This window comes from Salvelinus fontinalis, chromosome 8, assembly GCF_029448725.1.
Source record: "Salvelinus fontinalis isolate EN_2023a chromosome 8, ASM2944872v1, whole genome shotgun sequence".
Taxonomy (NCBI): Eukaryota; Metazoa; Chordata; class Actinopteri; order Salmoniformes; family Salmonidae; genus Salvelinus; species Salvelinus fontinalis.
Window position 1 is genome coordinate 32721205 of NC_074672.1, and position 12309 is coordinate 32733513.

Sequence of the window (12309 nt, forward strand, 5' to 3'; positions counted from 1 at the left end):
TGCAGCCCTATTTGTGGTTTATGACATGTAAGAGATGTGTAAGAAGACAGAAATAATCAGTATACTGTATATTTCTGGTGAAGCTAAGCTCCTGGGGTGAGTGTGTTCTTCTGATCCCAGGCCACAGGGAAGGTGATATTGGTAAGGTTTCTTAAAATGTAGATCTATTCTATAACCCCGGAGAGTGAAGATTGGGGAGAGAGGATTGATAATAGTGTATTCAAGTACACAAACAGGCACACACTAATACACACGCATTTAGGCCCTCCAGCTAAACCGGTATGGTGCCAATCTCTCCACAAGAGGGAGCGTATTTATATTTGGCTTCCTGTAAATATATAAATGCATATATTTGTGTCTCTACGGATACATGCGCCTACCCTCTGTTTCTGAACGTGCTTGAGGTCATGTCAAGAGATATGCGTGTGGAGGAATGAGAGAACACGTGAATGTGTCATTTCTGTATGTAAATATGCCCGCTAGGATTATCTAAGAGTCTAAAATGGCTAAATTCCTGTAAAGCCAACTAAAATAAAATAATTTTCTAACTGATGAGATGTGAATGCTTGCTAACTTCCAGTGAATAATCTTTTGTGTTTCTGTTCACAATTGTCGTTCACAATTCTGCTCTGATCCTAAAACTGTCATTTGCTTTTGGCCATTTAGATTATATGAGGTATTTCAGAGAAAATACACACATACAAACTGAGACGTAATTAACAATGATATCAATGTTGCTTTCTCTCCTCTTCCCTGTATCTAATTTGCCTAATTTCTCCACAAACTAATGTGCCAAATCAGGTAATGTTGTCTTTCTCTTTCTGGCTCTTCCCTACCTCCCTCTCTCCTTTCCTCCTCTTCCCTACCTCCCTCTCTTCCTTCCTCCTCTTCCCCACCTCCTCCCCTACTTCCATAACAGCATCAGGTAACAATGTCCGCCATGATATTACGTGTTCTCTCTCCACCTCCTCCTCTGCCTCCCATCTCTCATCCCATTGGTTAACCTGTCTAGGATCAGCGTGGCGCTAGCGGCACACACCCCCCCCCCCCCCACTGAAAAACCAGTGCCGCGAAATTCAAAAAAAATATTTTTTTTAAATATTTAACTTTCACACATTAAAGTCCAATACAGCTAATGAAAGACACAGATCTTATGAATCCAGTCAACATTTCCGATTTTTAAAATGTTTTACAGGGAAGACACAATATGTAAAGATGTACATCTATTACCTAAAAACACATTAGCATAATCCACCATCTTTTATTTGTCCACCAACACCAGTAGCCATCACCAATTCGGCTAAACTAAGATATTTATAGCCCCTAACCAACAAAAAAACTCATTAGATGACAGTCTGATAACATATTTATGGTATGGGATAGGTTTTGTTAGAAAAAAGTGCATATTTCAGGTATATGGCATAGTTTACAATTGCACCCACCATCACAAATGGACTAGAATAATTACAATGAGCAACGTGTTTACCTAACTACTAATCATCAAACATTTCGTAAAAATACACAGCATACACGAATCGAAAGACACAGATCCTGTGAATACAGACAATATTTCAGATTTTCTAAGTGTCTTACAGCGAAAACACAATAAATCGTTATATTAGCTTAGCACATAGCAATTAGCAGCCCAGCATTGATTCTAGCCAAAGTGAGCGATAAAAGTCAACATCGCCAAAAGATATTAATTTTTTCACTAACCTTCTCAGAATTCTTCAGATGACACTCCTGTAACATCACATTACAACATGCATATACAGTTTGATCGAAAATGTTTATATTTAGCCACCAAAATCATGGTTAGACAATGTGAAATGTAGCTCAGCTGGTCAGAAAATGTCCTTGCGCCACTTAGACAGTGATCTACTCTTATACATAAATACTCATAAACGTGACTAAAAAATATAGGGTGGACAGGGATTGATAGACAATTTAATTCTTAATACAATTGCGTTATTACATTTTTTAATTTATCCTTACTTTTCAATACAGTTTGCGCCAAGCGAAGCTACGTCAAAAAACATGGCGTCCTAAGCCACTAAAATGTTTCGACAGAAACACGATTTATCATAATAAAAATGTCCTACCTTGAGCTGTTCTTCCATCAGTATCTTGGGCAAAGGATCCTTTCTTGGGAGAAATCGTCTTTTGGTGGAAAGCTGTCCTCTTGCCATGTGGAAATGTCAACTACGTTCGGGATGAACTGAAAAGCGTGCCCAACTTTTCACATCGTTGCAAAAATAAATGTCCCAAAATCGCACTAAACGGATATAAATTGCTATAAAACGCTTTAAATTAACTACCTTATGATGTTTTTAACTCCTATAACGAGTGAAAAGATGACCGGAGAAATATAACAGGCTAAACTAACGCTTGGAACAGGAGAGGGTCGGTGTCTTCCACGCGCGTTACGCAGCTCCCAAAGAATGACTAGCTTCAGAGTTTTTTCATTTGTAGGGCCTGTGAACGCGCAATCGAGCCCGTTGGAATCGTCATCACGTAAAGGCATCCAGGGGAAGACGTAAGAAGTGTCCGTATAGTCATAGCAACGACAGTGCCCTTTTAACTGACTTCAGAAAAGTGGCCAACATTTCTCAAGTCTGACTCCATGTCAGGGAAATTGCTGTAGAATGGGCTCTGTTCCACTTAGAGACAAAATTTCAACTCCTATAGAAACTATAGACTGTTTTCTATCCAATAATAATAATAATATGCATATTGTACGATCAAGGATTTTGTGGGAAGCCGTTTAAAAAATTAGCCACATTAGCATAAATAGTCTAAACAGCGCCCCCATCCCCAACAGGTTAATAACCCCCTCCCTGTCTCCCCTTCTTCTCTCCTTCTCCCCCATCCCCCCATTCCTCCCACAGGTAACAAGTTCTCATCCTGCCATGCCTATCTCCTAATAGCAGCGGTGTGGTGCTATGCTCTTATCTTTGCCATCGGGCCTCTGACTGGCTGGGGCCGGTATGGTTCTGAACCCTACGGTACAGCCTGCTGTATCGACTGGTACGCCCCCGGCCAAAGCAGAGCTGCCATGAGCTACATCATCTGCCTCTTCCTCTTCTGCTACATCGTCCCCTGCATCATCATCTTCCTCTCCTATATCTTCATCCTGCTGACTGTCAAGGGATCACGCCAGGCGGTGCAGCAGCACATATCCCCACAGAACAAGATCCCCAACACACACACACTCATCGTTAAGGTATGCACTCTCACACACACACTCTCACGGTCAGGATACACACACTCTCTCTCACAGACACACACACTCATCGGTAAGGTATGCACTCTCACACACACACACTTATCTTCAAGGTACACCCAGGTAAGGCCAGCATGTTATAAATATGCCAACTTTGATTGATTATTTCTCAATTATACTTTTAGAAACAAATGTCAATTATACTGTAGGTTAGCAATCTTTACTTCACATGACCATTCTATAGACTACATTTGGAGAAAATCCCCTAAACATGTTTTTTTTAATCACCAACACACACACACACACACACACACACACACACACACACACACACACACACACACACACACACACACACACACACACACACACACACACACACTCAAACACACTCACTGTCAAGGTACACACTGTCACACACACACTTAAATAGTAGTTGTGCAAACACACACACACACTACAATACACACCTTGGAAACTGTAGCAGCACATTTTCCTAACTTAATTGCTGCTTTATGTTTAGGTTTTAAAGGGTTTCAAGTGGGAGTTGTGATTGGTTATTAGTTCAAAAGGGTTTTGAGCGCACCCCAATCATCAACTTGGGGGATCTGTAAACTATTTTTCTTTTTTTCACTCCTTTATGAATTAAAGTTTGGTTAGGACATTAAGGTTTGAAAGTAGGAGTTTTAATCGATTAGAAGGTCAATGTATCGGTCGGTGGTCAATAAACAGCCTCATCATTATGACGGGGGAGAAGTTGTCCTCTTTGACTTTGTTTTGTTCGAAGTATTCGTTTAAAGTATTGTCACATGGATGGGTGGGGGAAGAGGGTTTGAAACTTTTATTTTCACCTAATAAACTACTGTATGTCTTTTCCTCCCTTTGTGTGTGTGTTTTCCCGTGTCTCCCTCCTAGCTCTCGGTGGCGGTGTGTATCGGTGTCGTGATCGCCTGGAGCCCATACGCCTTCGTCTCCATGTGGGCGGCGTTCGTTAACTCAGCGGAGGTCCCTCCCTTTGCTTTCGCTGTGGCTGCCATCTTTGCCAAGTCCTCCACCCTCTACAATCCTATCGTTTACTTGGTCTTCAAACCCAACTTCCGCAGGTCCCTCTGCCGGGACTGGCTGACATGCCGACGGACCCTATGTGCGTGTTTGTGCTCGCACGGCTCGAACCAGAAGGTGTCCTGTACACAGTCCCAGCAGCATGGGAAGGAGGAGTGTAACTCGACGCGGCGGTCCAATGGATTGCCGGAGAACCATAGGGGGGCATGCAGGCACTGCCCATGCCCAGAGAGAGACACTGGTTCTGGCGGATACGGCCAAGAAACTACCCCTCAGAGGACTGCAAGGATACTGCAGGGGTCCACACATAGCGAAGTGGCTGTTAGTCAGCTGTCCAATGAGATGCAGAGTGACTTCCTCTGAAAAGACAAAGGAGAGAGAGTAAGCAAACGAGAGAGGGAAGGGAGGATGAGGGGAGAGAAAGGGGGAGAGGGAGAAGGTAGAAAGTTAGAGGGAGGGAAATGTGGGAGAGAAAGGCAGTGACCGGGAGGAGGAGAGCGAGAGATGAGAAAAGACGAGCAGTGAAATGTTTTTTACATACAAAATAAAAAACATGGAGAGGGAAAGATCAGAAGGAAAATACTTTCAAACAGGAAATAAGTTATTGTTGAGGAAGGGCAGGTGTGAACTTGCACTAACAATCACAACAAGGCCATCCTAACTCCTCTCACTCAGAGGAGTGGCCAAACCAATCACCTCGGAACCTGTTACTGCCACAAAACTAACTCAACCACAAACTGAACTAAACCAGGGGTGTATTCATTATGCAGATGCTGTTGGAAAATGTTTCTTCTGTTGCGAAATTTTTAGCAACAGAAACGGTTTATTCCAAACAGAAAACGTTTTGCAATGAAAATGAGAATATTTATTGGACAAATTCAGCTAGGTCCCTCACTGTTTCATTCCGTTTGCTCTGTTTGCTTCCATTTGGTTCTTAACCTTGTAAGACGTAATGATTACAACCCTGTCAACCAACATGCGACCACAAACTGAAGAGTCAGCAACATACCAAAAACTCAACCAAAATACCACCACAGACTGAGCAGCCAATAACAACCAGGAACTCAACCAACAAACTCACCTAAGCCAGACTGAAAAACAGACTTAGCCAACAAGCCCCTGATCTCTCGGATGCAGCTGGTTTGATTAAAAAAGACTTGAAAGTCATGAAACCACAGTCTTGATGCAGTAGTTAGAGATATCGGACACAGGGCCAACAAGAGGGTCCATAATGAGAACTACACTGGTGTTTAGGGAAATACTACCAGATGGAGTATCAGCTTCTACATATGTCCCACAGGGCCTACCAAAGTAGAGAGAGAGAGAGACGTGGATGAGGATACTATGGTGTATATATTAAAACTCACATAACTGAGAGAGTTGTCTACATGGGGGCTTGGAGTGTGTGAACCGAATTAAGACATCACTTAGCTGAAGGCAGAACATGAGAAAATTAACCCCTTAGTTGCTGTATTGATCACATTACAGTGGTGTGAGTCAGAGTCAGACTTGGCCAAGCAGCCGTGTCCAGAATTATTCAGTGAACAGTTAGGACTGTGTTCAATGCCCCAGTGCCAAATGAGCTACCATGAAAAATAAACATTTCCACACCATGGTTGGGATCAATTTTAACTCAGTCAATCCAGGAAGTGAATGGAACATTCCCAATTCTGCACACAGTCTCAATAAAGTTCAACTAAAATGTCCTCTCAAATCTCAGACATTCTCTCAGTTTTTACCCCAGACATGAAACCAACGCAACAACAGCTACAAGACTAATACACAATCTATAAAAAATCAAATTAAAAGATCCCGTTTTGCAATTTAGCCTCAGAAAACAAAATAGATAAAATATTGAGCTATAGTGAGTTGTGTTGCTATCTACTTTCTCCTTCCAGTGTTTCCCCAGGAGTGTAGATAGATGGTTATTGTAAACAAATTGGAGAAGGGTACAGTGGAGGTGCTGAACTACAGAGCTGGGCTGGTTCTGCTTGGTTAAACAAATTGGCCTGCCATCACCGTACAATCAATATAGAGCCATTATAGAGTTCTCACTGGGTCCAGAGAGGGAGCTCAAATCTGGGATCACGGAACAGCCAAAGCCCCAGGACTTGACCCAAAACAGTGATAGTGCTATTGTTGAGAGTGTAATTGTTGACATAGTTTTGACATTTGTGTGTTCTCATTTACATTAATGTGTGCTTATGTACGTGTTGTTTGATGCAATTTGCATATGCGTGTTTCTGTGTGTGAGAATAGCTACTGTATGACTGTTTCAGTTTGCAAGTCTATGTGGGCATATGTTAGTGCAGTAACTCACTGAGGAAAGTCGTAACATTATTCTCTACATTGAGTAAGTCACAAACAAAATAGAACTCGAAGCTCTCAAATAAAATAAAATAAAATGTTATTTGTCACATTCGCCGAATACAACAGGTGTAGATATTACTGTGAAATGCTTACTTACAAGCCCTTAACCAACAATGCAGTTTTAAGAAAACTAAGAATAATATTTAATAAAGAAACTAAAGTAAAAAATAAAAGAGCAACAATAAAATAACAATAACGAGGCTATATACAGGGGGTACCAGTACCGAGTCAATGTGCGGGGGTACAGGTTAGTCGAGGTAACTGAGGTAATATGTGCATGTAGGTAGTGGTAATGTGGCTATGCATAGATAATAGATAATAAACAGTGAGTAGCAGCTGCGTAAAAAAAAGGGGGGAGGGTCAATGCAAATAGTGCAGGTAGCCATTTGATTAGCTGTTCAGCAGTCTCAGGTAGGTGTTGTAGTAAAATATGACATGAATGAGCTTTTCTTCAATCCACTGAAGACCTATCTCCTCTTGTTCCTCTCCTCTTTAGTGAGAGAAACATAGAGTTGCTATTTCATAAAGGGACTTCTAGAGAGACAACAGGTATGCTTTAAGACCTGAAGACAGAGTACAGATGAGCTTAATGTTTTGTCTGGCTAGAACTTTCTATTCACTCCTCTAGGACACTGGGTCATCAAACTCGTCTAAACACTGTGCCGCTGTGTTAACCAGTAATCAGGTCCGCTAAAGATCATGTCATGCTCCAGTCTGATTATCTCTGATACATTAACTATTTCATGTTACAACAATAACAGTTTATATCTATTGTTCACAAAATACCACAGTGTCAGCACAAACACCTTAAGCAGTCTTGTGGTTCAGCACCTTCAGAACTAAAAGACAGTGGCTTTGTTATTATTGAATAATGCAGCAATAACTCAATGCTAGAAATTGTAATCTGCTCTGTGGGTGACTTGGCCAATCTCTGACTTTAAAGCATGTATCTCCACCCTGACCCCTGACCTCCAGAGAAAGATATCCTCTCTGTTTCTCCATCCACCCCCCTCCCCCCCTCTCTCTCTCCATCCAATGCTCCTTTATTTAATGAAAGTGTCAATATTATTGAAACAGCTCTATTATTATGTTGTAATGTCTTTACGACCCTGTTATGAGTTTAAAATAGAGTATAGATGTGTATTTTAGCCGCACTAAAGAAAACACAAGACCTAGTCGGACAGCTGAAGAGAAGATGCAACATACAATGATTGAGATGACCATGCTGAGCCAAGCTCATGTGAGGAATTAACAGGGTACTTTTTAGTAATCTCCCATCACAACTTCTAATCTGAGCCATCGATTTACAGGGTTTAGCAAACTCAGATTGAACACTAGTTTGTCAACGGCCGCCATATTGGCACCAAAGGTTACAATCGCGTTCTATTGATGAATATAGAATGTTTGGTGTGAACGTGGAGGTTGGTTCAGCCACATCGCCGCAGCTGAACAGCACCCTGTTCCCTGAATAGTACAGACATAGGGTGTCCGTTGGGATCTTTCCTTTCCTTCTAATACTATGGTGGATAAGATATGTTTGTCCTTTGACAATGGGGTGGAACTTGGAACCATAACTGTGCATTTGTGATATATTTCTTTATATGTAATGATATTGATCAGTGATCATATTACTGCATGGTTCATAAGGAGTATACATCACCGTCAGGCCATCAGGGCACCTGGCCATCTCATCCAAACAGCACATATGTACCAGATGTCAGGGCTTTCAAACGGGTTTGGTTTGCATGTACAGGTGTACAAATGTCTATGTACAGAAGTTATATATAGTTGTAGATACCAGCCTACATGCATACTTGGGGGAATGGGTGACCCCCAAATTGTGTCCTTGGAAATGGGGTTGAATGGTAAATATCTCAAATAACAAACAAATCAGAGCACACAAACAGTGTGTTTTAACATTGACTCTTTATGCAGTGCCAATGCAAAACCTCTTCCTGGTCCTCTGGCTGTCTGTTCATTTGGTCCTTAATGCCCCGTTGTCTCCGCGTGAAAATTGGTTTCCCATTATTGACCTTGAGTGGTCATTTGCAAGGGGACCACATGAAAATAACTTGGACCGCCTCAGATGCAATTATTTTTAAAGTTCCATTCAATTGCAGTCTGATTGTGATCATATAAAATTACATTTTTGCTAAAGCAAAGAACATTATAGCCGATATCGCTAGCTCTCCAGCACCAAATTTACTCCATATTTAACGTTTGATTCTGTCCTGAGCTCCACATCATCTCTGATATCAATGTCATCTACAGTGAAGCGTCTCACATGGGCCCGTTTATTTATTATGTTGTAATCTTTGGACCGACTTTTTACATGAAGTGGTCTAAAGAAGATGTAAGTACATTGTCTTTTTTTTAGGCTTCGGCCCTAACTTATGGCTATCCACATCAGTCTCAAGGAGATGAAAACCTATCTGTTCTGTTACCATAGCTCGTCCAACCTCATTCACCCCAGCAGCGTCATCCCAGCAGGGTTATGAATCATCAGAGGACCATAATGTTGTAACGTTATAGTACCAACATTCACATATGCTCTGGCTTTTTCTTGGCCTGAACGGGTGAGCTAAATTCTACGTTATGTCCAGAAGTCTCCATTGAATACTGTCAATCAGTCCTGCTTAACTAAAGCTAAATGGATGAATACAGATGGGGTTTGGATATCTCCTCTGCAGCAGGATAGCAGTAGGACTTTAGTTGGAACTATATTCCTCTGTGCTCATGCTGTGCAGACCAGATAGTATGTCCCCAAATGACACTGTCTGAGTTGAAAGGGTAAAAAAACAGTATTGAATTACTGACTGAACCCCCATCATGCACACATGCAGGCGCAGGCGCACGCACACACACACACACACACACACACACACACACACACACACACACACACACACACACACACACACACACACACACACACACACACACACACACACACACACACACACACACACACACACACACACACACACACACACACACACACAGGAAGAGGTTGCTGACCTTCTCCACCACTTCCAAAGACACAGAACGAGGCTGGATGTGATGTACACATATGTTTATATAAAATATATGGTTTTAAAATATTACTGCTATCAATATAATTATTAAGATGATTATTATTATCATTGTCAGTGAGGTCTCAGATGCACTGTGAAAACATGTTTACAAGAAAGCATAAAAAATAAAGTGCTATTTGTTAAAAAATATTACCATGTTTTGGCGTGGGTTGTCCTATGGGATGTGAGTAGTTTAAAGTTGTTAATGCTAATGAGGCAGGATATTGCACACACACACACGCACACGCACACGCACACGCACACGCACACGCACACACACACACACAGTCCAGAGGGAGTCCAGTCTAGCTGCCTGGCCCTTCCTGCAAGCTAGCATAAATATTAAGTCTAATTGGGTTTGGTCACAGTGTTCCGCGTCCCTCATCTTCATAAGCCAGGAACTATTGATTAAGATTCATGAGCATTCAACTCAGTGGTGTGGCACTGCAGAGACAGTGAGTGAGAGAGAGAGAGAGAGAGAGACATAATATGACATTTGTAATGTCTTTATTCTTTTGGAGCTTCTGTGAGTGTAATGTTTACTGTTCATCTGTATTGTTTATTTCACTTTTGTATATTATCTACCTCACTTGCTTTGGCAATGTTAACATATGTTTCCCATGCCAATAAAGCCCCTTGAATTGAGAGAGAGAGAGATATGCAGCATCCACAACAGCCTTTTCTACCACCAGTCCTAACCATAACCCTCAGGTAGTAAGACCATTCCTGAATCTGGAACAGATGAAGCTTCTAAGATACCTGCTCTGTTTGGTAGGTGGCTAGAACAGCTCCTGCAGCTTGTTTCTCCTGGCTCTGCAGGTTTCTATATCCTCATGTTTCTGGTGTACCTGACCTAGGGCTGACTGTATTCTCGCCACACTGGCAATCACGAGGCATGACGGCAATCTAATTCCACGTGACCGTTGAGTCATGATAACTAGGATTCTCCAAAACTGTGCTCTGATGCCGCTGATGGTCATTAGTAGCCTACCAAACTTTCTAACTCAGCGCTCTAATGTCCCTCTAATCACTTTGACATCAATGCAAATGCAATCGAAAACAAATAAAACACTTCATGAGAGCCTGTTCATGAGAGCCTTCGCGAGAGCCATCTCCTCGATAGCTGGCTGATGCATGGAATGAAATAAGCGTTCCCATGTTGAGCAACATTTCTATAGGCTACATTATGCTTTGCATTTGTGTGAGGAAACAGAGTTTTGATGGCCTCTATTAAAAAGTCGAGGATCCCATCAGCTTTCTATAGGCTAGGCCTACTATGTATTTTTTCTCAACTTTCCTCATATTAAGCACATTGCTTCGCTTTACAACCATACCTGGCTGGCATGACAATGAATTGTGGGAGAAGTATCCTCCATTCCCTATTCAAGTGTATAGGCCTACAGATAACATGTATTTTTTCCCCTGACCCTGTTCCTACAGGTGCATAATAACTGTCCAATCTAAATCAAAACTAATTGCATACACATATTATTTAGTATATGTAAAGACTAGATTGAATCAAAAATAGTATGATCGGTGAGAATGCATTTTTCTGCAACTTTTTCAAATCATAGTTGCATGCATCATGTAGCCTAGCCCATAGACCTATATGTTTTGATAAGTTGATTATCACAACTAAAGTGGGCAAATAACGTTTCTCGTGATGCTATATTTATTGATAAATTCTTAAAGAAAACTCCACCCAAAAACAATATTTTGGTATTTATTTCATTCATCCATTGTTGATACTGTCCCAAAATGTTTTAATTCTACACATATATTAGTAGGCTATATGTAATGACCAGATTAAACTGAGAATAGTCTGATGGGTGAGAATATTATCAAGAGCTTGTCAAATTGTGAATGAGAGACTGATGAAGTGTGCAGCCTGCTCAAGAAACAGAGCAGAGCTTATGTTTTTCATGTTACTTTTTTCAAATCACCATTATATAAAGTCACATCATGCAGCCTTAGAATGTATTACAAATCAAAGCATATAGCCTAAGGTTTGTATCACAAATGAAAGTTGCATAAATAACTCTAAATTAAGCATGTAGGAAGACCTGTTTCAAATGATCACTTTGTTAACCTCGCAAAACAGAATAGCCACTCCCTCTGAAATACTTTGGGAAAAATATCCTGTGTATTTTATATAGCTATGTTCAATTGTATTCTTCTTACTATAAAATAATATGAAACAATGCCACTGGAATTATAAGCAAATCTTGTCTGATAAATGAATTAGTGTACCCCACAGCCATATGACTCAGAATATGCTATTCTGTTCTTCTGAAATAGGCTACATTTTATTAATATATTGATTCTTTAAACCTGACTGAAATAAATAAGACTACATTTTAAAAAAGTAGACGTTCCAAAGGTCCACATCAGTGCATGGCTTGTAGGCTATGTGTGGAAGCCCTGAGATGCTAAACGTGTTTATGTTAATTAACGGTAAATTACAGTGAGACCGGCAGTTATTTGCATGACAGTTACCAGCTGACAAAATGTAATGGCCGCCACAGCCCTAACCTGATTTAATCCATTAATCCTGTAGTTATGGCCTGTAGCAGGCAGGGA

At 41.0% G+C, this 12309-nt stretch overlaps 1 protein-coding gene across 2 annotated transcripts in view; it reads left to right on the forward strand.

Annotated features, from left to right (window-relative positions):
• opn7b (opsin 7, group member b) overlaps positions 1 to 9879 on the forward strand; it is a 154863-nt gene extending 144984 nt beyond the window's left edge. For both annotated transcript variants that reach the window (XM_055932861.1, XM_055932860.1), the window contains exons 5-6: positions 2889 to 3223; positions 4139 to 9879. In XM_055932861.1, coding sequence (XP_055788836.1) covers positions 2889 to 3223; positions 4139 to 4648 — 845 coding nt within the window. In that variant the 3' untranslated portion in view covers positions 4649 to 9879. The remainder of the gene's footprint in view (positions 1 to 2888; positions 3224 to 4138) is intronic.
• The last annotated feature ends 2430 nt before the right edge of the window (positions 9880 to 12309 follow it).